Genomic DNA, 26837 nt, shown 5'->3' with positions numbered 1-26837 from the left:
GGTCTCTGCCCTCATGGAACAAATATCCCCATGCTGGGAAAGATGTGATGATATTTCAGTGCTGAAGAGAATCATCCTGGCAAGGAGGAGAGGCTGAAGGCCCTAGAGAATGCAGAGATGGGTCACTGATAAAGATGGAGATGAGCCCAAGCACAGGGACCACCAGCCTTGCTAGCAGCCCTGCCAGCTCATTTTTTGTAATGAGCAAGCAGGAGGCTTTGTGGCCTCTGTGGGAATCCCAGCAGCTGGGCTTCAAGCACTAACTCTGCTAGGAGCTGAGTTCTTCATATTCCTTGCCTCCTGACCTGCCTTTTCCCTGATAGGACCACTGAGGCACATTGCTACTAACTGAGGAGCTAAGACTCCTACCCCAAAGGTTTGCAGGGAGGGGACAGTTGGAATGCAGAGCCTGGGCTCCGATCCACCCCATCTTCCCTGGTGTGTGCCCTTTGTGTTAGGATCTGCCTGCTAGTCTTGTCTTGGGAGAGTGAAAGGCAGGTCAATATGACACAGGGCTGGACGATGCTTGCTGAGGCTCTCTTGAGCCAGTTCCTCCTTGGGACCTCCTACTCTCCTGCCAAGGACCCTAGATCACCAGTCTGAAGGCATTGGTTTACATCTAAGCCCTGCCACCAAATTGTTAAGTGAACTGGGTCCAGCTTGTCCATCTAAAATGGGAGATACTGGGAAGAGTATCTGCTTGTCTGAAAAAACACGCAGCTTCTCAGGCCTGTGTTTCTTACCTTGGGTTTCTCCTCTCCTCCACCCCATTTTCCAACTCAGAGGAGCAGCTGCTGCTTGTACTTTTGAGCTGGTTAGTGTCTGAGACTTTGCACCATTTTTTCCACCTCTTCATTATTGTTGGCCATTTTCCTTTGGCTTCTAATTCTCTTGAATTTTACATACACACCACATTTCAATCATTGGACATGGAAACAATTGAAAGCAAATGCATTTCAGTCTGAGGAGTCACCCTGCAGGTGAGGCTGTGGACTCTGCAAGGTCACCTTATCTGATGCCTTCCCCTGGGATCAGGAAAGAGGGCTTTTCCCACCCATTCCAATGGTTCCCTGTACATGGGGCAAAGGTAACTGACAGGAAGACAACTAAATCCCTCCAGGTTTCCAAATCTGCTGCCAGCTTTGGAGGCAAGGGATTCTCAGGCCAGCAGAGAGACAGGGAGAAGGAAGGAGCAGCAGAGACAGCAGCTGGCTACACCAGAAGACAGAAGCGAGTTTCCCAGTCTTTGCTCTGTGGTGCCGCTCTGTCCCATGTGCACACAGGGCAATCCTGAGTTCCTTTCTGGGCACCTAGCTAGTAACAATTCCCCTACACTCTTTTGCAGCTGTACCCTAGTTTTTCAGGCAGCCTGCTCCTGTGGGAGCTACTCTAGGGGCTGCAGGGAGGACCATGACTGCTGAGATGCAAGTTTCTCAGTCAGGGCTGTGGCTCTGTGTCTGTGTCTTTAACCCACTTCTGCTGGGGCTGCTCCCTTCAGACTGGACCAGAGTTTGAGGGGTGTGTGACCAGCATTTCCACCCAGTCCAAGCCACCTCAGGAAGTAGTGAGCTGTCCTGGAGGTGTGCAGTCAGAGGCTGTTGGTGCTGGGGACAAGAGTCAGTCTCTCATTCTTAGGTTGACAAAGCTCAAGGGACCACCCACCACACTTCCAGGAAGGCAGAGTGTAGCAGGATTTAGGTCAGGACTGCCATGAAAACAAGTCCCACTACTGTCCCCACAGACCCATGAACTTCCTGCTTGTCTGTCTGTTTCTATCTGCCCTCTAAGCATGACTTCCATGAAGACAGGAAACTTATCCCTAGTCTCAGGGCCTGGTCCTCGGTCAGTCTTGATTCAAGATAGTCACACTGAATGAAAGGTGCCCACATTTGGAAATCGAGATGCTCCCTATAACCTCCTGCTGGTGGCCCTGTCCCTATGTTGGGGAGGGGGAATGAGTCCGAAGGGCTGCCCCCATATGCTCTTGCCACTTATTTCCCTCTCTCTGCTTATGAGGAGGCCCTCACTCCCTGGGCCTTACAGTCCCTGAAGTTCATGCCTCTGTCCTTCCTGTCTCTTTAAAGAATGGAGGGACAGCTGCAAGGCTCTGCTAGTCCCCTTTCCCCTTCCCTTCTGGTCGGGAGGCCCTAGGGCTCCAGGGATGACATCAGTGCCAGCTGCTTCCAGGAGCAGGAAGGAGAATTGTTTACAGGTTCATAAGTTTCATTAGCAAGTGGAGAGGAAGCTCCCAGATGCCTGGGATCTGGATTTGCAGCCCAAATCAGTGTTGTTCACTGGGTTTGGGACTGTAGCTGCCTGAAACTGGGCTCTGAGCAGAGATGGAATGCGGTAGACCATTGCACCTATTGGAATGGTCTCTTCCATAGAACCCCAATATGAGAAAGTGATAAAAGCAAGCTGCTCTGTGTGAAGAGAGGCTGGAGTCTGCCCTGAAGTCCAGGTAGCCCCAACATACCTCCCTGAAACCATAAAACATAGTTTAAAACAGAATTTTAGCCAAATCTTCCATGGGAAGATAGGAAACAGAGGCTCAGAGCATGGGAAACAACTTTCCTAAGATGCCCCGGTGTACTGATCTTGGGCCTGGGTTCCTGCCACCCTTTACTGCTGCTTGCAAGGGAGGTGAAAGCAGGCAGCACATAGGCCTGCCGGATTCCATGCTTTGGGAATTTGAGTCAAGTGCATGGCTGGCTGAACTGCTGGAAGATGCCAGTGGTTGGAAGGCATTGGTGTAGACAGGTGGTAGGGCAGGCAGAGAGAGAGATAGACATAAGACAAGGGCAGACAGGCAGGCAACAGCCGGAGTTAGACACCTGCTCGGGGGGGGGGGGGGGGCTGGATGCCCTCTAGATTTCAGCACAAACTTGGATGCAATTAACTGGATTTGTTTGGCCCCCAGTGGAGGTTCTGTGCTCATGATCACCTTTAGGGAAAAAGATGATATGTTTTCTTTGGAGACGCTTAGCTTGAAGGGAGGGAGAACTTTCAGCCCCATCCCTTTCTGTTAATAAAACAGCTCTTAGTTTAATAAAGATCCAAGCCCTCCAGCAGACAGTTCACAGGAAAGAAATACAGAAGATCGATAAACATATGAAAAATTGCTCAGGTTTATTCATAATTAAAGCAATAAAATTAAAGCAACAATGAGATAGATATCATTTTCTACCCATCATACTGATGCCTTTTAGAAACTTTCATAATATCTTCTGTTGATAAGGCTGTGAAGAAAACAGAACTTTCTTCCCCTTGGTGAGGTCCCACTTGGTGCAGTCTCTTAAGAGGGGCACTGACAATATCGGTCAATATTAGTGCATATTGTCAACACGCATATCCTAGAGCCACACAAATTCCACTTCTAGGCACTTGCTCTACAAAAATATTTACATATGTATGCAAAGAGGCATGTCCAGGAATGCTCACTGTTTCTTGTTTATAAGAGTGAAAAAGCTCTAGACACCCAAAATGTCCACGAGCAGGTCAAAAAACAGGGGTGCAGCCGTGCAGCAAAAGCTGTGTTTAAAAGACATGAGGGAGATTTGTTCTGACATGCGAGATCCCCAAGGCACACTGTGCACTTAAAAAAGTAAGTTGCATATTTCTCAATAAAACTGAAAACATTTCATGAAACCTTAAACAAAGAAGAGTGATAGACAAGAATCTCCTGGCCTTCCTTTCATGTAAGTGCGTACATGTACGGTTACACATTTCTTTTTTTTTTTTAAAGATTTTATTTATTTATTTGACAGAGAGAGAGACAGCCAGCGAGAGAGGGAACACAAGCAGGGGGAGTGGGAGAGGAAGAAGCAGGCTCCCAGCGGAGGAGCCTGATGTGGGGCTCAATCCCAGGACTCTGGGATCACACCCTGAGCCGAAGGCAGACGTTTAACGACTGAGCCACCCAGGCGCCCCCGGTTACACATTTCTATGTGTTTTTGTTTTAAACTTTTATAAGAGCTTTCCTACTATGTGTCAGGTACTTGCAAAAAAAAAAAAGTAAACTGCAGAATGGGCACGTACTTCAAATGTATGATCTCATTTGTGTAAAGCACTGAAAACATATATGAAAACATATACACACATCTCACCCAGATGTTCTCTGGACCCCTCCTCCCCCTTTCCAGAGGCATCTGTCTAATTTCTGGGTTGGAAAGAGTTTTGGACTCCCTCGCCTTTTTCTCTGGGACCCTTCCACTAGGGTCTAGGTCTCTATAGCCCACCACCTACACTAACCATGAGCCATCATCCCGACCCCCATAAGACTTGGCAGAGTTCTCTGTGCTCTAGGGATGCTCTAGGCCTTCAGGCTCCCAAGGTTGGCACACTGGACAGTGGGGGCTTTACAGCCACACTGTAAGGAGGAGATTGTTAGCTCCATTGTCAAATGGGGGAGACGGAGACCCAAAGAAAGGAAAGACTTGCTCAAGGTCAAATCTTGAGATCATGATGAGAATGGGCAGGGCATAGGGTTGCCAGATATAAAATAAAGGATACACAGTCAAATGTGAATGTCAGATAAACCACGAATAAATTTTTAGTGTAAGTTTGTCTCAAATGTTGCACAGAGTGTACTAACACTAAAAACTTACTTGTTGCTTATTTGAAATTCAGATTCAATTGGCATTCTGTATTTGTATTTGCTTAATCTGGCAACCCTGGCCAGGCAGAAGCCCATGGTTCCTGCTTCCCAGGCTCCTGAGTCCCACAAAAGCACACTTCCCTGCTCCTAAGGTGGCCTTCCAGAAAGCTCGGATTTCATTGCAGCTGCTCCACTGTGTCTGGGAAGGGCTTCCTCAGGGCCCTCAGGAATGCAGGGAGGGCCTATGTCAGCTCTGCTCCAGAGTGTTTAGTCCCAGTGCTGTACAGGTGGGGCCAGGGAGGGGGCCAGGCAGCCCAGACCATGCCACCCTCTCTAGACAAGTTCCAGCCCTTTCCTTTCTCTCTCAAGCTTTCCTTCCTCCCTTCTTCTTTCCCTCCCTGCTTCTTCCTTCTCCTCCCACCTGGCCCCTTGCTGTGCTTGGCTCCTTTTGCAAACAGCCTCCTCTTCCCCCCAGAGACTCTGGAGTTATTCCCAAGAGCAGACGGTTCACCTCTGGTGGTTGTATCAGTCGGGGTTCTCTAGAGAAAAGAAAACAATAGGATATATGTATGTATGTGTATGTATATGCATATGCCCATGTGTATGTATATAGAGATTTATTTTAAGGAGTTGGCTTGTGCCTTTGTGGGGCTAGCAAGGCCAAAAATTGCAGGGTAGTCCTGCGCACAGGAATTTTAAGCAGGGAGAGTTGCTGCAGTCTTTAAATTCTTTTTTTTTTTAATTTGACACACAATGTTACATTAGTTTCAGGTGTACAATATAGTGATTCAACAAGTTTGTACATTATGCTATTCTCATCACAAGTGTAGCTGTTATCTGTCACCATACAACGCTTTTTAAATATCACTAACTATATTTTTCAGGCTGTACCTTTTTTTTTCTAATAATATTTATTTTGTTATATTAGTCACCATACAGTACATCCCCAGTTCTTGATGCAATGTTCCATGATTCATTACTTGCATATAACACCCAGGGCACCATGCAATATGTGCCCTCCTTAATCCCCATCACCGGCCTATCCCAATCCCCCACTCCCCTCCCCTGTGAAGCCCTCAGTTTGTTACCCAGAGTCCACAGCCTCTCATGATTCATTCCCTCTTCTGTGCCTTTTATTCCCATGACTTATTCATTCCACAACTGGAAGTCTATGTCTCCCACTTCCCTTCACCCATTTCATCCGTCCTCCTGCCCCCTTCCTCTCGGAAACCATCAGTTTGTTCTTTGTATTTATAGGTCTGATTCTGATTTTGTTTGTTGTTTTAGATTCCACATATGAGTGAAATCATGTGGTATTTGTCTTTCTCTGACTGACTTATTTCGCTTAGCATAATACCCACTAGGTCCATCCACATTGTCACAAATGGCATGATTTCATCTTTTTCTTATGACTGCACAATATTCCACTGTATATGTATATGCCACATCTTCCTTATTCAATATCCAATATTCCTATGGATGGACAATCGGGCTGCTTCTATATCTTGGCTACGGTAAATAATGCTGCAATAAACATAGGGGTGCATGTATCCCTTTGCATTAGTGTTTCTGTATCCAAAACAACAAAGAAAACATTATCTTTTCAAATTAGCCTTTTCGTTTTCTTTGTTGTTGTTGTTGTTTCATTTTCTTTGGGTAAACACCCAGAAGTGGAATTATTGTTTCATATGGTATTTCTACTTATAACTTTTTGAGGAAACTCAGTTCTGTCTTTCACAGTGGCTGCACAAATTTACATTCCCACCAACAGTGCATGAGGGTTCCTTTTTTTCCCCCACAGCCTCACCAACGCTTGTTTCTTGTATTGTTTATTTTAGCCATTCTGACAGGTGTGAGGTGATATCTCATTGTGGTTTTGATTTGTATTTCCCTGATGAGTGATGTTGAGCATCTTTTCATATGTCTGTTGGCCATCTGCATGTCTTCTTTGGGAAATTGTCTATTCAGGTCCTCTGCCCCTTTTTTAATTGGATTTTTGTTTTTCTAGTGTTGAGTTGTATCAGTTCTTTATATATTTTGGATTTTAAGCCCTTCTCAGATATAACATTTGCACATATCTTTTCCCATTCACTAGGTTGCCTTTCTGTTTTGTTGATGGTTTCCTTTACTGTGCCAAAGTTTTTTATTTTGATATAATCCCAGTAGTTTATGTTTGCTTTTGTTTCCTGATGCTGCAGTCTTGATTAGAATTTGTTCTCCTCTGGGAAACCTCAGTCTTTGCTCTTCAGGCCTTTCAACTGATTAAATGAGGCCCATCCACATTATCAAGGATTAGTAATGTCCTTTAGTTAAAGTCCACAGAGTGTAGATGTTAACCAAAGCTACAAAATACCTTCATAGCAACACCTAGACTAGTGTTTGATGGAATAACTGGGAACTGTAGGCTACCCAAGTGGACAGGTAAACTTGACCCTCACAGTGGTCTAATCACTAGGGAAGCTGAGAGAGAATTTGGACTTAGACCAGGGACTGTAGGGCCTGCCTGGGGATGGTGGGGCCTCCTCAGTGGCTGCAGGCAGATCCCTTCTTTCCTGCCCTTCCCTCCTTTGGTTCTCATGGTTCCTGCCCAGGCTGACCCAGGGCATCAAAAGACCATCTCCCTTGCCTGAGAACTCCAAATTGGGGGAGACAGGATGTGCTTTGCAGAAGATGCCTTTCGAGGGATGTTGCGGCCTGGATTACTAGCCAGAGCTGGGCTTGCAGAAGCCACGACAGGCTTGGGATCTAACCTGCTTGGGCTACTGACTGGCTCTGGGGTCCTGTGCCTGTACCTATTTCTCTTTATTTTATTTATTTTTTTCAGTACCTGCTTCTCTTTAGAAATGAAGGAGGGTAGATCCCACCTGCCCCTCAATGGGGCCAAATCAGGTGACCTGAGAACCAGGGTAGTTCTCACAGGCAAAGTTTCTGACACTTATCTTTCCTCCTAAATTGCTTACAGAGTAGCAGAGGAGAAGGCTGTGAACCTAGCCAACAAGATACAGCAGGAACACAAGGTACTGAGTCCAAGGCCTGAGCCCTGTGAGGGAGTCTGGCTCCACCCCCATGTCCAGATATATCTTGCTTGAGCTCCTGTCCCTCGAAGAGCTGATTTTCCAAGTGACTGCTCTGTGCCTTCCTTCCTGTGTATCCTTGGGTATAGCTTAAAAGTGAAAAACTGGTTGTGATGGCAGGAGGCCCCCCTAGCATCAAGGAGGAGATGGAAACATCCATGGCTGAAGAGCTGGTTCCTGGAAGCTACATGCAAGGCCAAGAGCACCTGGTGATAGCAGGTGAGGAGCCCCTGTAATGTCTCTTTCCTTGGGTGTCCACACCTGTGCATGTGTGTTGGAGAAGGCGTGTAAATGGCTGGGTAGACTCATATATATGCACGTATGTATGTCTACAGGTCTGTCTGTGCCTTGGCATACATATACATGTACTTATGGCTTGAGGGACAGGAAAGCTGGGGGAAAGGAATTGATGATGTGAGCATTTTGCAGCCTGTGAGAGAGTAGGATGGGACCAACACGTGTGGTCCTTTTCTCCCCGTTGTTCAAACTACCACTGTGTCTATGGCAAAGTATCCAAAAGGCTCAATTTATAAGATCAATCAGATCAATTCTCTTCTGGTCCTTCAATGCCTTCTCTCCCTTTAGAGTAAAATTCAAACTCTTTTCCACGATCTCCAAATGCTGATCAAGGTCACCTCCTCAAGATGGTGACCCACTGCACACTGCATTTATGCTTGTCCTTATAATAGCCCTAGGCTAGTTCTTCCTCATAACCTTTGTGTTGACTCTTACCTGTGCCTGGGATGCTCTTTCCCTAGATTTTCCATGGCCAGGATCTTTTTCTCTTTCAGGTCTCTGCCTCAATGTTGTTTCTGACTTTTCTAGAAGTGGCCCCTTCCTTCTGCCATGTTGCCCTGTTCTTATCACTTTGGGAGCATGTATCTCTTGATCTGAATTAACACTGATGGATTATTTCTGTTTTGTCCCCTCACTCCCACTATGCACACACAGACTGGTTACTTGATTGCTGAGATCTTGTCTCTTGGTCATTGCTCTTACTCCAGTAACCTAGGCCAGAGCATGACCTTCAGTAAATACTTGCTAAACTTTTGAACAGATGAACAGGCTGAGGCCTGGGATCTGCCAGTGGACAGCAGTGAATGAGTGTTGAATGATTCCTAAGAAGTTTGGGTACCCTATCCTCTTTCTGGTGCAGCCTGTGCCCAGGAAGCCTTGGTACAGCCTCTACGGGTATTCCTGGGGCTTCTCTTCTTCTCCCTAGAAATGATGGAGCATGGATCCCAGTCCTTGGGTGCCTCTCAGCGGCGTCAAAGGTTGGATACAAAGACTGCTGGCTCTGCTGCAGGTCAACCGGTTTGGAATATGACTGCCACCCGGCCCAAGAAAGCGGTACTGTATGGAGCCCTTGGCATGCAACAGCTGGGTTGGGGTTGGGAGTATAGGCTGATGATGGTCGGTTGAGCAGAGCCAGATGTTGACTTGGGGTCAAGGGAGGAAGCTGTTGTGTACCAGTGAGGCAGTGAAGGCAGTGATGTCCAATAAGAGGTCACGGCCATCCTTTGGTAGGCTGGTAGTTCAACCTTGAGAGTCGAGAACACCTGAATCACATATTACTTACTTGGGGACTACATATACACTTTACTGTGCAAAACTCCAATGTGTGTGAAATGACACTTTCATAAATAAATGAATAAATAAATAAATAAATCTTTATCTATATTTCTCTATATATCTATATTTTACATATAAATCTATATAAATTATAATCATATAAATTATTTAATTATTAATTTAATAATCAGCCCGGGTAGGAGGCCCCACCATCCCCAGGCAGGCCCTACAGTCCCTGGTCTAAGTCCAAATTCTCTCTCAGCTTCCCTAGTGATTAGACCACTGTGAGGGTCAAGTTTACCTGTCCACTTGGGTAGCCTACAGTTCCCAGTTATTCCATCAAACACTAGTCTAGGTGTTGCTATGAAGGTATTTTGTAGCTTTGGTTAACATCTACACTCTGTGGACTTTAACTAAAGGACATTACTAATCCTTGATAATGTGGATGGGCCTCATCTAATAGATTAAATATAAATATATATAAAGAAAAATATGTTTCTCAGGGCTGGGAAAAAGGTAAGGCAAGGTAGGTTCTTATGCTCCCTGACTGTTAGGAATTCCAACCAATCAGATCTGACTATTTTGTAGCCAATCCTTTAAACTGCATTTAATGTGAGTTAAGGAATGTTCTAGAAAAAATGGCAGGTATACTGTTATAAAGGATACTGGGAAAAGGCAGTCATTTTGGAGAGAAGGGAGACTTGAGTATTCTGGGGTCACGTGTGTTCTCTCACTGTGTAGCCAGTCCTTTAGGTTATATTCACTGGTGGGTGAGGGGAAGTTTTAGAAACACGGTTGCTATGCTGTTGCAAAAGTTGCTGGGAAAAAATAACCAAGTTGGAGAGGAGGGGGACACTACTGTTGGAGGAAATCATGTGAATTTCAAGTTCTATAGCCAATCCTTTAAAGCTACTTTCACTGTGTGTGAGGGAAAGTTTTAGAAAAATGGTTGTTATACTGTTGCAAAGGTTACTGGGAAAAGGCAATTAGGTTGGAGAAGGAGGGAGACCCAATGTCCTAGGAAATCACCTGAGTCCCATTGTTCTGTAGCTAATCCTTTAAGCTACATTCACCTTGGGTGAGGGAATGTTCTAGGAAAAAAAAAATGGCAGCCATATTGTTGCAAAGGGTACTGGGAAAAGGCAGCCATTTTGGAGAAGAGGATGACCTGATTATTCTAGGGAATCTCTTGAGTCAGGTAATTCTATAGTAGATTCTGTTAGCCAGGGTCACCATGGTGTTACAGTGTTGCAGAGGTTAGTGGGGAAAGGCAACAAGGTTGGAGAGTAGGGAGGCCTGGCTGTTCTAGGGAATGAGTTGTGATAAATGCCCAAATGATTCCACTGCTAATGAATAAAGAGAAATAGAGCTCCCAGATCAGAGACCTCCTGGGAATGAAAATAAACCAGAAATATTGAATTGGCTTGTTGTGTCCGAAGGCAGAAGTCAAGTCAAATTCTCCAGCAACTCAGGCTCCAGCAAGCCACCCATGCCCATGAGATTGAGGGAGAATGGGGTGTTTGGGGGGCAGTGGGGAGATATAATCTCTGGATTAATTATAGTTACCTATTAGGACCAAGGAGTACTTTAAAAAGAAACAGTCATTATATTGAATTTAGAAATTAGACATTTAGAATTAAGAAATTTATCAATTCTATTTATTATTTACTTTTGAACCAAAAAAAAGAAAGAAAAAAATGGAACCATAACTGCCTCTGAGAGAACCACTACATGAAAGGACAAAAAAAAATTCATAATATTGTTCTGCTGATTTGGGCGTGGGGGAAGTAGTATGCCTGGAAAAGTACATGAAAATAGAAATAACACTGTTTGAAATAGAGGGAAGCTAGGACTTGCTGAAGTTCATAGCTTTTCTTAATCTCCATCAAATTGCTGTAGAAGTCTTATGTTTTACAATGCATATAGTTCTAAATAGAGGGTTTCTAAAATTAAAAACAAAAAAGCAACAAGACAACTGGTTTTGAACAGTTAGACCTGTCTTATGATGGGCAACCACAATAGGTTATCATCAACTTGAAGATGTTATCACATTAATTCTTGTTATATTTATGTGTTAAAAACAAACTATGTTATTTCAAACACATAAACCTCAGCCACCAGTTACTCGTCCTTACTCGCCTTCAAATCTCTCAATAAACTTTTTGTCTTTCTGATTCCAATCTGTAGGAAAATCAAGGGGATGGTGTGGAAATTGTTCTAGGAGAAACTCTCAATCAAATTCCCCTTTATAGTCCTGGGGTTTTCTTGATACACACTGCCATTTTCATCCTACTTTTGAGGTATCATAAGAAGAAGATGAAGAGGAAAATAAAATAGTAGCATGACTGTCAAATACTGTTCACACAGAAAAAGTCACACCAGTATCTGTGTGCACTTTTGAGAAAGAGAAATTTTGCATTATTACAACAAATGGAGCATGGTGGCAAAGTTCCTATGAAAATCCTTTATACGGAAATCATTCAACCTTGCAGTTTACTATTGTTCTTAAGAGCAGAGGAGGGCTGCAGATATTTCTCAGGTGACAGGTGAGGCTTGGTTGTCTGTTTCTTGTTAAGAGTGAGGCAAATAGAGCCAACCCAGAATTCTGTGTCTTGGTGAGGCCTGTGAGACAGCAGGTTCTACTTCAGCAAGGTGGGCTGTGCAGAAGGCACCTGTAAATGCCAGAGTGGAGAGGGCTCTGCTCTTTGGCACAGCCACTCTTGCTTCTTCATTCATTTAGCTCAGGTTTGAACTTGGGGGGAAGTACCTGGCTGCCGGCCAGGTGGGGTAAGAGGGCTGGATGACTGTTCCATATACAGACCTTCAGCCAAGGCCACTGTCCCCCCACTCCAACCCACTGGGTCCTCAAGACCTCCCCCCCATGTCCCTGCAGCCTCCAGGTCTGGGTCCTCTCTGGCCACTGGCAGGAGGGGGACTCCTACCTCTACTACTCCCCATCTGCTTCTGAGCCACAAGGCCCACTTCCCTTGGCTTTGTTCTCAGCACTCTCTGAATCCCACAGTCTTGCTGAGCTCTCTCATCATTTGCGGCCTCTCCTCTCCCGTTATCTTCTTTCTTACAGGTTTATACCATTTTACTGTCTTCATTTTAATGGAGTCTGAAGGCGGAAGTGGTGTCAAATATGAGAGGCATCCAACTATAATGGTTAAAAGCATAACCTCTGGAGCAAAATATCCTGGCTTTAAACGGCTGCTCTGCTACTTACAGTTGTGTGACTCAGACAACTAATGTGACCTCTCTGTGTCTCAGTTTTCCAATCTTTCAAAATGGAATGACAGTAATACCTGTTTTGAAGGGTCATGGAGAGGATTTAATGACTTGATGCTGGTAAGGGCTTAGAGGGTGGCATGTGGCATGTGTTAAACCAAATGGCTTGTGAAATTTTTCATCTTGCACTGGAAACTTGGAACTGAGATTTGAACCCAGGTGGGTCTGGCACGTTCTCTTCCTCTAGCCCACATTGGCTCTTCAAGGCATGAGATACCCTAGCTGCAGAGCTGTGGGCCAGAGACATCCACTCCAGGCAGTCATTAGCAGATGAACAAAAATGAAAGTTGCTGGGATGGCTGTGCTCACCCAGAGAAGAAGGTTATGGTCTCCCAGTGGCCAGGGTTCTATCCTGAGCTCCAACACTGTGTGTCCTTGGGAAGTACAGTCATTTGCTAGGCCTCAATTTCCTTGGCTCTAAAATTGAGGTTTTCCATTCTCCTCTCTGACTCAGCTGATGTCTATATGTGACAGTGCTGGCAGAGGACAGGGATCCCTGTCACTGCTCTTCTTTCCCCATAGCTTGGATGGCTAGAAGTTACTGAGGAGCATGGTGTGGGTAGAGTGGTGGCAGTTGGCCAACTTGTGGGATTCCCAGGCTCTTCTAGAGGTCTGAAGCTGCCAACCCCTGATTCCAGCTGCTCAGGTACCATGCGACTCCTGATAGGGTACACCATTGGTCCTGGTCAGCGTGGAGCAACTCCTCAGCTGAGACTGAGTAGGCTACTTTTATTGACCATTCCTTTCTTTAGGGACCCCAGATGCCAATACCCAGAATGTTGAGAGAAGCAGGCCATGGTGATGCGCACCCCCGGGAGTATCCTAGTGGCTTCCAAAACATGAGGTTCCATTATGAGCGGTAAGAAAGATCCTAGGGATCCTGCAGGAGGAAAACTGGAGCTCTTTGGGCAGGGACCAGGGTGGACTAGATGGGCTAGTAAGCAGACTGACCAGGAAGGTGTTGTGAGCAGCTGGCCATGCTTAGAATGTTGGGGATCTGTTGTGTTCTCACCCTAGCCCCTGAACCTCCTGGCCTTTTACCCATTTGGGGCCTCTGACCACACTGAGTCCAGGCTGGGGTGGCTCCCAGCCCTTAGGCCCTAGGACCTGCTTACTGAGAAAGGAAGGACTCAGGATGATAGAGTCATTGTCTAGAAAAGGGCCTGACTTTACCTGCTTGCCCTCATGGCCTTCCTATGCTCCCTGCCTTGCCTGGCCTGGAACCACCAGCAGCTCTTGACCTGCTTTTCTTATTTCCCAGCAACCCAGAGGCAGATATGGTGGCAGAGATTGGCCTGGAAGAGCTAAATGGACTGGAGATGGAAGTCATGAGAAGACAGGTAAGCATCTCTTATGCAATGGATCCACTGGGAGGGTGGAAGCAGAATCATGGTGCCTTGGGGCAGGTAGGCTTTGGCAACAATGAGACCACCCCCCCTTGAAGTCATCTTGCCCTCTAGCAGTGGAGGTGAGGTCAGGCTCCCCTTCCTTTCCTCCCAGTCCTCAGGGCTCTAATGTCCCATCTTGATGGCAGCCTCAGCCCTGCCTCTCTCCCTGAGATGTGTGGGAAGGGAACAGAGGAAGTCAAAAGGAGAATGAAGAGGCAACAGAAGAGGATAGAAATCTGTGCAGAAGGAATGGTGCTAAGAGGTCTGGGGGTGGGGTTGTCTTCTCAGGGAGAGACCACAGAAGGCCTGGAAGGGCATCTTCCCTGGTGGCTGTCTCTGGCCCCTGAGTGTCATCCATCTCGGAGCCCTTACTCTGGTGCTGCAGCTGCCCCCACGCTGGCCCCCCCCAGGATTGAAATGCCCTTCCCCGCCTCCCCCAGCACAGCTGGGACAGGCTGGCTTCTTCCAGACAACTGGGTGAACACCAAAGAAGGGACAAGGCCTCTGGGCCTGAAAACACAGGCAGCCCAGTCCTCAGTCCCACGGGCCCATCCCATCCCCTGGTTTCAGTTGGTCTGCCTGCTTCTCACCCAGAGGCACTTTGGCCTCCCAAAGGGCAGCAGAGCCCCTTCCTGTACTAAGTTCATATTTTCTCCAGTGGTGAGCCATGGGCTTCCCCAGAAGAATCTCGCTCACCAGCCCCCTTGTTCTCTGCAGCTGCACGTGATCACCAGCCGGCTGCGAGCCCTGGAGGACCAGGGTGCCACCTGGCGCCACAGGGATGCTCTGTTCTTCACCATGCTGGTGTCGGCCTGCGTGGCCAACCTGTGGCTGTGGATGCGCCAGTGATGCCTCATGCCGCCTGAGCCCACTTCTCCTTCCTCTTCTTCCCTTTTCTCCCTGGGCCGCCCTTGCCCATCATCCTTCCATCTCCCAGCAGTCCTTAGCAGCATCAGAGCCATTTTCCAGCTCTGATTACACCGGTTGCCCTAGCTGCTGGGAGGTAAAAGAAGTGTGGCGTTCCAAAGGTCTGAATGGGCTGAAATGTAGCTGCTTTGGAGGGTGAAGAAGGTGGCATCTCGTTCCCACAGTAACACCAGTGGCAGGGGCTTCCTGCTTGCCCATCAGGGCTCCATGGTGACCATCTCAGAGCTGAACCTTACCTCTGTGCCCTCAACGTCCCTTCTGTTCCATTGTCTGTGGCAGGGGCTTGGCTGTGCCTTCCCAGTTTTCTTCCTTTGTGTACAGGGCTCTACACAGAAAATGCACTCAATAAAAGTTCACTGATAGCAGCAAACCCTGCTGGTTGAGCTTCTTACATCCAGGATTCATGTAGGGACAGCCCCTCTGAACAAAGTCACTGTTACAGGAACTGGGCTGATTCTCTACCCCAGGGGTCCTGGTTCCCTCCCTTCTCTCCTCCCCAAGGTCCCCTACCCAGGCAGGGAACCTTTTTAGGGGCAGGGCTTGGCAAAGTCCTTCCTGTTGGGCTCATGCCAGTGAGTGCTTGTGGGAAAGCTGTTATTCAGCAGCTTGTCTGGGCCAGGCATTGCAGGGACTCAATCAGAGGAAACATGGAATGCACCAGAAACCTTTCCATTTTCCCAGGAGGAAATTGACTCCTGGAGAGGGAGAACATGGTCCAGGGTCATTCAGCAAGACCGGGATAGTGTTAGGTCTAGAGTGGGTTCTCCTGTGTTCTAGCCGAGGGCTCTTGCCTGTCTCATATAGACTGACTGAGGTAAAGGCTCCTACTCAGCTCTGGAGGCTGGATGGGAGGCCACATGGAGGGGCTTTGAACCTCTTTCCCCCATGTCCAGAGCCCCATGAAGCTAAACTCAGACAGAGAAGATTGCTGGTAGGGCAGTGGGACTTGCGCTGAGTGAATGGGAGTGTTGCTGCTTGGGGCCTGACCACAGGGCAGATGTGCTGGGCTGCAGGAGGCCTTGGGAAGAGCTGTTGGCCCTTTCCCTGGGGCCAAAGAATAAATACACATCTCTTGGGGGGCAGGGACCCAGAAAATTCTCATTGGCTTTAGTGGCTAACTGGACCTTCCAAATCTATCAAGGCTTTTTCACCTATAAAGGTAAGAGAGTTTGTTAGTCATTAGATATAAAATAAACTTGACTATATGTGCTGTATGTCTGTGTCTATGCATGTGTATGTGAGAGAGAGAGAGAAAGACAGAGACGGAGACAAAGAGACAGAGACAGAAAGACAAGAGACAGTGGGAGGACAGGGAAGATGAGAGAGACTGGGACAGGGATGCAAGGAAGGAGGGAAGGAAAGACAGAGACTGGAGCTGTCAGTCTGCTTTGCCCCTGCCCCACCCTTCTCTGGTTCTCAATGGCCCCCATACAATGAGGGGATTCTTCTACTCTTAACTCTCAGGGGCCTCCTATCAGCCCTGTGGGATATCATGCATGTGGCCACTGGGGCTTGGGCCCTGCTCAAAGTGGAGACAAGAACACTTAATGAAGAAACAGTTGGGAGCTTCCCTCTCTGGTCCCAGAGTAGAGAGGGTAATGGAGTGCCAGAGGAAAGCCCTCTGTGGAATGGGGAGAGAGCAGCATCCAGACACAAGTGCTTCTAGTTGGGAAAGCCAAGAGGCCTGGGGACAACCTGGAGCCTTCCTGCCCCTCCAAATGGGCCCTGGTGCCTAGGAATCATCTGAGGACTAAGAGGAGGGCTGGGAACTTCCTTTCAGGCCACCCTTCCCCTCCTCACAGCCTCAGGGCAGACCAGGGCCCAAGGTGCAGGGACTTATTAAGGGCAACAGCCACAAGCCCAAAGTCCCCACTGCCTTTGAGGGCATGGAAGGAGGCCAGCCAAACATTGTGGAGAGGCTTGAATTTAAGGATGCCAGGGGGCCTGCCCTTGAGCGGCTCTCTGAAAGCTGCCCCTGTCTTCTGTTCAGGCTGGCTGTGCCAGAAGGCTCAGAAGAAGAGAAGGGTGTTGTGGGCTGGGCAAGGCCTACCCTTTGGGACATGGGTGTGCGTGTGTGTGTGAGCAGACACGGACATGTTTTCAGAAGTCTGGCTGAAAATATGTTGTGAAACAAAGGTTCACCGTTGGGAGCAATTTAGCTGAGATGCAAACAAACAGTGTGTCAGCCCCCTGGAGAAATGCCTCCTGAGCTAGGTGAGCTAAGGTGGAGCACTTGCCTAGACCCTCCATACCGTACCCTGTGGTATGACTCCTTGGCTGTTGCTAGCCCTGCCTGTCTGCTCCATCTACAGAGGCTTCCAGAAGGGCACTGGAGCTCGAGCTGCCCCATGCTGGCCTCCATGATGACCCGGGAGACAGACAGCAGGCTCCTCTGCAGAGTTCTGTGAGGGGCCCTATTGTAGGGGCTGGTACCTCCAAGCACTCCAACATTAGCCCAACCCATCTCCCAAGAAGCCTTGAACTTCCCCATGGACTGGTGGGGGAGGGGAGGAACTCATTCATACTTGGGTGTGGGGGAGGGGGTTCTTCTGCAGTGTGTTGTTCATTGCTCATCTGTGAAACTTCCTATGGGCTGCCCAGGCTTGGCATTAGAGGGGTATATAGTTGGTTCCTGTGCTGGATCAGGAGCTGCTAAAGGGAAGGGACTAACTTCCATTGCCTTCTGCATCTCTGACACCTAGCAGAAATAAAGGGCTGGTAGGATGGCCTCTGACCAGGGTCCCTGGAGAGCAATTCTGGTCTCCTGAATTGAGGGCTAGACTTGCCTTGGTCATACAAGTCTGGTCTTTAGGGCATGGCCACTGTAGAAAAGCTTTTGGCATAAAAGTAAGTCAATTCTGACCACTACTTTCTCTGGTGCACCTACTATGTGCCAGCACATTGTATGGGAAAAATAATTACACAAGTCCTGCTTGATGATATCCTCCTGAAAAAGGCAAACATTACAAGTGTAGCTAACAAAGTCCCTTGTCCCACAATGTTAAGCCCCGCTATAGAACTGACTCCCACTGTCAGCTTGGTGTGTCCTTGCAAACTCTCACCGTCACATATGTGACACAGCCAGTAGTGACCTCCTGGTGTTGCATGGATATGTGTACCTCTTTGTGTCTTGGGCTTTGTGCATGGGATCTCATGTAAGCCACCCCACACAACCCACTGAGAGATGGGCCAGTTTCCCAACTCTGTGTGCAGGTGGGAAAGGCAGTAAGCCTCTGGTCATGCCTGCCCCACTGGACTGGCCCCTAAACCCCTGCCAGCCCTGGCAGATGCAGATGCCAAAACTCAATATTTTGATTCTTCTGTCTCAGGTTGGCTACCCAGCAGCTGGGGAAGCCAGGCAGAAGAAAGTGGGCATGTGGAGAGAGAGATGTGAGGTACACGGAGGGGGCTTTGTTGTACCCAAAGTCTTGAAAAGGAGCTAATGTTTTGCCACCCAAGAGTTCTTGCCCTCTTTCACTTCCCCAGCTATGGCCCCTCTTAGAGGCCAAGTCCAGGGAGCCCTGGAGAAGAAGGAATGGCTTCCTTTCCAACCTTGTTCCACCCCAGGAACCTCTTTTCTCTCCCAGGTTTCTCCCTGGCTTGTCATCTGGCAGGTAGGCTGGCTAGTACTGTGACCAAGGTGAAAGGCGGGTGCATGGGGACAGTGAGCTGGCAGCTTTGAGTCCCCAGACACAAAGCCCTGAGTGATGCATGCTCCATGTAAGGGAGGGCTCCTCAGGGAGCTTGGGAGGAGCTGGCTTCTGGGTCTGGGCAGACAAGAAGCTTCCATATCCAGGCAGTCCAGCATCCAGCCCTTACCTCCTTACAGCCTGAGGTGTACAGGGACCATAGTGAGAGGGTCACGCATCCAGCCAGCAGGTCTGGCAGCTTCTCCAGTGGGCAGGTGCCACCCTGGGCCAGGGTCTTGAGCTTGCTGCAGCAGTGGGCATGAGCTCCTCTGGGCTGCTGACAGCCTCCCCTGCTGGTGTCAGGCAAGGTGAGGCAGCTGTCTGACTGAGAGGCTGCCAGCCGTGTGGAGGTTCAGGGACCCCACTGGCCTCGGAACAAGAACACCAGGAGGTCGCTGCTGGCTCAGGCACTGATGAGCCCCCAAGGGCTTGTCTCTGATTGGAGGCTTCACAGACATGTCAACGGATGCTGACTGTGGCCAGGGGACACCCTGTCTCTGAAGCCATCTGATTGGTAAGGAAAGGGGCTGGCATTGGGTTGAGGCAGCCACGGATCAAGGGCTGTCACCTTCTTGTAGCCAGGGCTGATGTCCTCCATGGGGTAGGAGCTGGACCCCATGAAATTGTGCAGGTCCTAGAGCCTGTCTTGACATGGGCTTTAATGTGATAGGTTTTTCCCAGCTGAGAAAAAGTGGCTGTGTGGAGAACCACTGTCTCTTGTAAAAGCAGCTGAATGAAATCCTAGCTCTAGGAGTATGAAGACACTGAGTACCATGCTAGGCTTGACTCCAAGGCAGCTGAGTCTTCTTCTCTTCTAGGACAGTGTCTGAAGCCTTGGAGTATAGGGGCTGAGAGGCTGAAGGGCTGCTTGGCCAGGCAGGCTTTGGTGGGAGGGAAGAAGGCTATGGACCTTACCACCTGCCCCTGCCTCCACTGCCTGCTTGGCCCAGGGCATTTTTGGGCATCCAAGCCTCAAAGCATGGGGGGTATGCCACCTGGAGCTCCATGGTTCTCTGCATATGAGAAGTAATGGAGGTAGGGGCAGGGGTTGTGTAATGCTTCTTCCAGAAACCCTACTGGGTTGCAGTCTTTGCTTTCAGTCCTTCAAATGCACCCTGGCTTCTTCAGAAGAGACTTGAGGGAGAGTGTCCACTGCAGGTCTCTCAGGCTTTGGGAGCCAGCCCCTCTGACATTTGGGCAAAAACATCTGCATTGAAGTTTTGGATCTTCTGGCTGAGGGAAGATTCCAGAGCCACGCCTGGGGCAGGGACAGGTTCTCCATTTTGGTTCTTCAGCTGAGCTTGACCCCAGACCAGGAAGTGTCAGCTCCATCCATGTTGGCCTGTGGCCATAAGAGGCAGCTGATGTTGGGGTGGCCTGGTCTCTAGATTTCCTTCCAGTGTCCTGGCCCTGCTGTTGGCAGAGCATGAGCAGAGTCCTTAACACTATTTGTTAGGTGAGGCCTCCAGGGTGGTGGCTCAACTCAAAGCATATGTGCCTAGTCCAAGTACTCAGTGTCAACTTCCTCTAGGGAAGGCAGCCAGGAGTATACCTGGTTGGCCTTTAGGTGCCATGGTTGCCTCAGAACTACCAGAATCAGACCTAGCCACACCCCACCAGACTCCAACATGAGATGGCCCCACAAGAGATGAGGCTGCCAAGATGGGTCTGGTGAGATCCAGAAGGGATTTGAATGCCCAAATGCAGAGTTTGGAATTTGTCGTGTACATTATTCCCCCATCCATTCAATAAGTACCCAACACTGTCCTTAGTTTTGGGACTTAGCAGGGTCACTGCAACTTCACCTCCACAAAAGCCTGCAGTGTTTGGTGAAGTTCTGACCTAACTCTCCTCTTGGTACTCATACCAAAGTCCTTGGCTCTGTTCACTTGCCAGGCTGGCCCTGTGGCTGAGTGTGCTTTTGGAGTGAGATTGCCTAGGTGTGAATCTGTGCAGTGGGGATAATAATAGCATCAGACTCATCAGATTGTTGGGAGGATTAAATGCATTAACTTAGGTCAAGTATTTAGCACATGGTAGTTGCTCAATGAATGAGAAACTGTCCCTGCATCCCCAGGTTCTAGCTTCTTTTTGGCTCTCCTTGTCACTGTTTGCTTGCCTGTCCACCTCCCTGCTTTCCTACTTGCTTGCCCCTACTGCCCTGCCACTCATGATGTGCATGATTCACCCCTTGGTACCATTCTCTGCCTACAGCCTAGGACTTCCTCTGTTGTAATGGCTGGAATTGAATATCTGGGGCACTAGCTTCTGGCTGAGACTTGGAGCTTGCCTGTCTAGGCTATCAGTCATGGAAGAGTTCCCTTCCCAATCATAGCAGAAAAAAATCTGGCTGGTATTAACTTGAATCTGAGGCCAGGATGGCCTGGACTATTAAACAAGTTGGGGTACCCAGTCACCTGGAAGGATTTACTGGAGTGTCTCCCTACTAGCAGTTCCCTTTTCTAAGCTCTGCCTTCTGAGGTTCCTCAGAACTGCACCAAGGTCTAACCTTTATGTGTCCTCCCTCTGCCTCCATCCCTTCTTTCCTTCCATCAGTATGTGTGGAGTGCTTTCCAGGAACCAGCTGCAAGGCTGTGTGGGGAGAGACTGTATAACAAAGCAGATCCTGATGCCTGCCCTCAGGCAGTGCACAATGTAGTGCAGGGGGGTGTTCGCAAAAAAGGTGGCATAGTCTGGACTCAGGCTTCACTGTAGGACTTTGGGAACTTGACAGGAAGCTGTGCACAGGGAGACTGAGCCTGGACATGCTCTTCAGGGAGAAGCTTAAGTGCCAAGCCACCCTGAAGGCCACAAGCCGAACGCTTGGTCTCAGTCAGTCACAAATGTCTGTCTAAGGGCTGATGGTGGTGGTAAATTCAGTGTGATTTGGGACAAGGTGAACTGCACCTGTCCAAGGGCAGCCAGAGAGTAATGTCCAGTTGGAAGCTGGAAGGAAACCCTGGGGCTCAGCAGAATGATTTTCCTTATTACCATCACTTGCTTACCTTTATTATTGGACATTTGATTTCATCCTTACTTTTGTGACAGTACATAATGTGTCTTATTTCTCTGGCTACTTTTAAGGTTTTCCCATTATCAATGGATTTGGGGAATTTGATTATAATGTGCCTTGGTATAGTTTTCTTCATGTTTCTTATGCTTAGAAAGAAGCATTGAGCAGAATTCTTGTACCTGTGGGCTTATAGTTTTTGTCCAACTTGGTAAACTTTTGGCTATTTTTTTTCAAATATTTTTTTCTCTCTCCCCCTCCTTTAGGAACCTCGCCAACACCTATATTAAGCCACTTGAAGTTGTCCCATAGCTCAATGATGCTTTGCTCTTTCTTTTTCTGATTCTCTTTTCTCTTTGTTGTATTAACTGTTTTAATACCCTTGTCTGGTAATTCTACATTTGTACCAGTTCTAGGTTTGTTTTAATTAACAGATCATTTCCTCTTCATTATGGAGACATTATTTATATGCTTGGTAATTCTTGAGTGGATGCCACACATTGTGAATTTTACCTTGTTGGATGCTGGATACTTTTTTTATTATTTGAAAAAATATTTTTGGGTCTTGCTCTGGGATTAAGTTAACTTATTTGGAAAGAGTTTGATCCTTTTGAGGCTTGTTTTTCAGACTTTTTCAGTGGGACCAGAATAGTGTTCAGTCTAGGAACAAATTACTCCACACCACAGTAGCAGGACCCTTCTGGATGCACTACTGGATAACCCATGAATTACTAAGTTTTCCAGTTTAGTTGGTGGCATCAAACACTATTCCAAGTCCTATGTTAGGGTTGGGAACTGTAACCTCTAATTTTTTGGAATTGTTCTTTCCCCAGCCATGGATAACTTCCTTCCTCATAGGTGTGTGTTGGTAAATGCCAGCAGAAAACTTGAAAGGGACTCTGCATATATCCAGAATTCTCTCTCTGTGCAGTTTTCTCTTCCCCAGTATTCTGTTCTGTAAACTCCAGCTGCTTTGGTATCCTTGGATTCTCTTGTCTGTCTTCTCAATCCAGGGAATCTATCAGGCTCCACCTGGGATTCCTCTCTCTTTCTGTGTCATGGCCTGGCACCTCTCACAAAAGTAACCTGGGCTAATTGTAGGGATCACCTCATTTGTTTCCTGGCTCTTAGGAATCACTGCCATCATTGCCTAATGTCTTGAAAACCGTTGTTTCATGTATTTTGTCTAACTTTGGTTGTTTCTTTCTGGAGGGTATATCCAGTCCTTGATACTCCATCTTGTCCAGAAGCAGAAGTATCATATATACCTTTAAAATGACCTAACTGATAATAGTGAAAGTCTAAGCTAAGTAATGGATGTGGAAAGAGAGGGAGTAACTGACTGGAGAAAGTGCAGGTATAGTTCATTGACTATTCATTCAAAGCTTACTTATTGAGCATGTGCCATATGTCATGTTTTTAAGGTAGAGTCCTTGTGACTTGCATAGACAGAGTGTGTGGGCATGAAAGAAAGACCAAAGTCAAGGATGACTCTGAAGTTTTTGACTTGAATAATTGGGAGAACAACATTGCATTTATTGAGATGTAGAGGAGTGTGGGAGGATAAGGTTTGGAGAGAAAGATCAAGATCTCAGTTTTGGACCTATTCAGTCTTCAACATCCAAGTGGTAATGTCAGGGAGGCAAATTGGAGTTCTGGTGAGAGGTTGGGCTGGTGTTATAAATTTACAAGTCATCAGCATGCGGATGTGTTTAAAGCCACAAGACTGGATGAGGAGATGATGGAGAGAGAAAAGATAAGGAATCCATCCAAAGACTGAGTTCAGGAAACTCCAAACTTCAGAATTAAGAAAGAGGAAGAGGCTTTTTAGGGGACACTAGAAAGTGGCCAGTGAGGGAGGAGAACAAGGAGAGTGGAACCCATTATTTCAAGAATGAGAGAGTAGATAATCTGTGTCAAATGCTGCTGAGAAACAGAATAGGCATGAATCAAGAAGTGACTCTGAGGATGAATTGTGTTCCTGTCGTCTTTTTTATTCTGAGAGCAACACTGAGGTCAGAGAATTGCCAGACTCATCTGTTTGACCTCAGCACTTAGCACAGACCTGATGCACAACAGGTGCTCTGGGAATATGCATGGGCTAGATGAGTGAATAAAAGAGTGCAAGGCAACAGTGAATATTTGAATGAGCCACAAACTGGAAGTTAGTAGTTTGGCTTCTTATCTTGGCTGTATGACTAACTCGTCCCTCCTGTCCCTGGTCTTAGCATCTCTGAAAGAATTGTCCTCAGAATGCTTTCTTTCTTTCTTCTTCTTTTTTTTTTTAAGATTTTATTTATTTGACAGAGACGGCCAGCAAGAGAGGGAACACAAGCAGGGGGAGTGGGAGAGGAAGAAGCAGGCTCATAGCAGAGGAGCCTGATGTGGGGCTCGATCCCATAACGCCGGGATCACGCCCTGAGCCGAAGGCAGACGTGTAACGACTGTGCCACCCAGGCGCCCCTCAGAATACTTTCAACTAGGGTCCAAAAGACTCCCTGGACCAGGGCTGTTTTTTCTATAAAAGTCTTGGGTTTGTTCTTCAACTTGTGGATGAGGAGGAAAGAGGCTCAGAAGTATATCATGATTAATGTCAGGCTTTTTACAGAATCATTGTCACCTTACTCTGTTTGAAAGCCTCCCGCTTTCTGTCTAGGATCTAGCCCATTTCTCTTCTCTTTGCCAATTACATGGTCTGCTGTCTTCTTTGTCCAGCCTACTCCTGCCCTCACAGTTGCACAGCTATTGCAAACCTTCTGGCTTCCTCCAAAGTCTGTGTCTACTGATGCCTGATGCCTCTGAAGATGAAACTTCCTGTCACCCATTATATCCATCTTTCATGAGCTCCAGCCTTAACTGGAGTTGGTCAAATACACAGATACTTTCATTATCTGTTGAATCCCACCTCAGAAGCTTTATACCGCTTTATTATCTCATTTCAGTAAAAGAATAACACGAGCAACACAGAGAGCCTCTTGCAATCCCACCTTCTCCAGTTTCTACTCTATCTCTCTCAGTCAAGCTTCTGGAAAGAGACATATTCATACCTTTTTTTCCTCACCTACTACTACTCATTATGAAACCCTGCAAAACATGTTGTCTTTTACCATCACTCCTTGCAGCTGTTTTTTTTTTTAAATAGAAAGTTGAAGTATAGTTGATACACAATGTTACATTAGTTTCAGGTATACAGCATAGTGATCCAGCTTCTCTATATGTTATGCTGTGCTCACTACAAGTGTAGCTACCATCCGTCACCATACAACACCGTTGTAATACCATTGAATGTATTCCCCACACTGTACCTTTTTCATCCTTGTTACTTATTAACTCTGTAACTGAAGGTCTGTATCTCCCACCCCCTTTCACCCATTTTTCCCATCTCCCCACCAACGAACAAACAACCAGCAGAATCAAATCTGTAAATACAGAGAACAAACTAATGGCTGCTAGAGGGGAGAAGGTAGGAGGCTGCTTTTGATAAGGTCACCAGTTTTACCCACTCTTTTGGCTCCTTGGGCCACATGTTACCTTTGCAGGTCTTGAGAATGTTACCCTCAGCCTCCTTCTCTGCTCTCGTCTCCTCTGAGAGCTTTAACTCCCAGCAAACCCTAATGGTGTCCATGTCTCCCCTCCATTCCACAGCCTGGTGAGGATTGGGGCAGTCAGAGTCTGCTGCAGCATGTCTGGAGAGCAACGGTCAAGGTTTGAGACCAGGCCAGAGCCTTGGGAATAGAGGACAGTAGATGGACTGATCTTTGACACTTTTGGGGGACAATTCACTGAAGACAGAGGATGTCTAGATATGATGATTGAAGGAAATAAGGAATAAGGGTTGACATCCAAGTTTCTGATTTGGATTACTGGGTAGAAGGCAGCCCCCCTTTATGAGATGGGTAACTTGGAGAAGCCAATTTGTAGGTAAAGATGTCAAGTTTAATTTTAGTTATGTTGCATTTGAGGTGCCTCAAAGGAGATGTCTACTAGGCAGCTGGAGATATGGGTGGGCAGCTTGGGAGAGATGCCTGGGTTGGGAGCTTAATTTGGGACTTAGGACTTAATTAGCCTTAGGACTAGATGAAGTTTCTTGGAGAGCGCGCAGATGAGAACCCCTGGCCTAGTTGCCTGCAGTGCCAGGAGATAGCTGCCTGCCTTTGTTCCCTGGCAAGCAGCATGAGGGGGTGCTTCTGATGAACAGGAATGTGTGTGGCAGGGCAGCTGTTGGGCAACCAGACTGAAGGAAGGGCCTGTTCCTATCAGAAAAGGAGCAGGAATAATGGGAGAGGAATCTGTCTTGGTGCTAGAACCTTAGAGAGGCCATAAATGTTGTCATATGCCCCCAGAGCTATCCCTTTTTGTGGGCTGAGTGCCACTGCTCTTAGGGATGATTAATAAGGAAGGAAGAGGTCTAAGTGGTGGTGGGCAGGGCCTGCGCTGGATCTCTATCAGTGAGAGGCTGCTCCAAGTCCTCTGTCTTGTATTTGCAGCCTCCCTGGGTTGGCTTGACCTCCTCTGCTCACACTCTACTCTGGGTCCAGCCTCCTCACACCAGTGTCTCTTCCATCCCTGCAAAGGACTTGCCCTTTACTGCCCCACCTCTACCCCTGCTATTCATTCACTGAACAGTGCTCCACTGAGGCCAACTCTGATCAGTGTGAGTGGTACCAGCTTTGTTTCCATTGCCTGGAACTTTCTGTCTCCATGGTCTGCTGCCTCTAGGGTCTAAGCAGGGACTCGGAGATGCTGGGTCTTATCCCTCAGGTGCCCTCATTAGCATCCCAGTACCGTAGTCCCACAGAGAGCACCAAGCGAGCAGCTCTGAGGCTGCTTGTTATTACCACTCACCACAGAGCCTGGTGTGCCTGCCATCGCCATGGTGACAGCTTTGGAAGCTGGAACGGGTAGATGGAGGAGGATGAGGTGATGCGGAGTGGGGCAGGGTTTCAACAATAGGGGCCATAGGCAACCTGGGGGGTGTGCTGACCATTTCTGATCAAATCTGCTCTGAATCTCTCTTTCTCCAGCCTCCCTGACCCCATGGCAAGAAACATGGCAGAATGAATGTAATCTCCTCTCTCTCTTCAGGATTTTTCCCTCTCAGGCTGCTCCTTCCTAGTGTATTTTGTGGACACCTCCTCCTCTACTCATGTGTTAAACTTTGGGGTTCTCCAGAGCTGGCTCTGACCTGGTCCCTTAGTCTGTATTTTCTTTCTGTGTAATCCCACCCACTTGCTCTCCAGTGCTCCCCACACCCCATCCTTTTGTGAGTCCCGTCCTTTCTCCCTCCTGAAT

At 47.6% G+C, this 26837-nt stretch overlaps 1 protein-coding gene across 1 annotated transcript; it reads left to right on the top strand.

Moving 5' to 3' along the window:
- Positions 1-7784: 7784 nt before the first annotated feature.
- On the top strand, positions 7785-14768 carry FATE1 (fetal and adult testis expressed 1). Its single transcript, XM_048213827.1, has 5 exons — positions 7785-7890; positions 8894-9021; positions 13284-13390; positions 13793-13871; positions 14637-14768. The coding sequence occupies exons 1-5, from the start codon at positions 7785-7787 to the stop codon at positions 14766-14768; spliced, it is 552 nt and encodes a 183-aa protein (XP_048069784.1).
- Positions 14769-26837: the final 12069 nt, after the last annotated feature.

Source organism: Ursus arctos, chromosome X (genome assembly GCF_023065955.2).
Source record: "Ursus arctos isolate Adak ecotype North America chromosome X, UrsArc2.0, whole genome shotgun sequence".
In the NCBI taxonomy this organism is placed as follows: Eukaryota; Metazoa; Chordata; class Mammalia; order Carnivora; family Ursidae; genus Ursus; species Ursus arctos.
The sequence above is the reverse complement of the archived record's forward strand: the minus strand, read 5'-3'. Positions and strand labels throughout refer to the sequence as shown.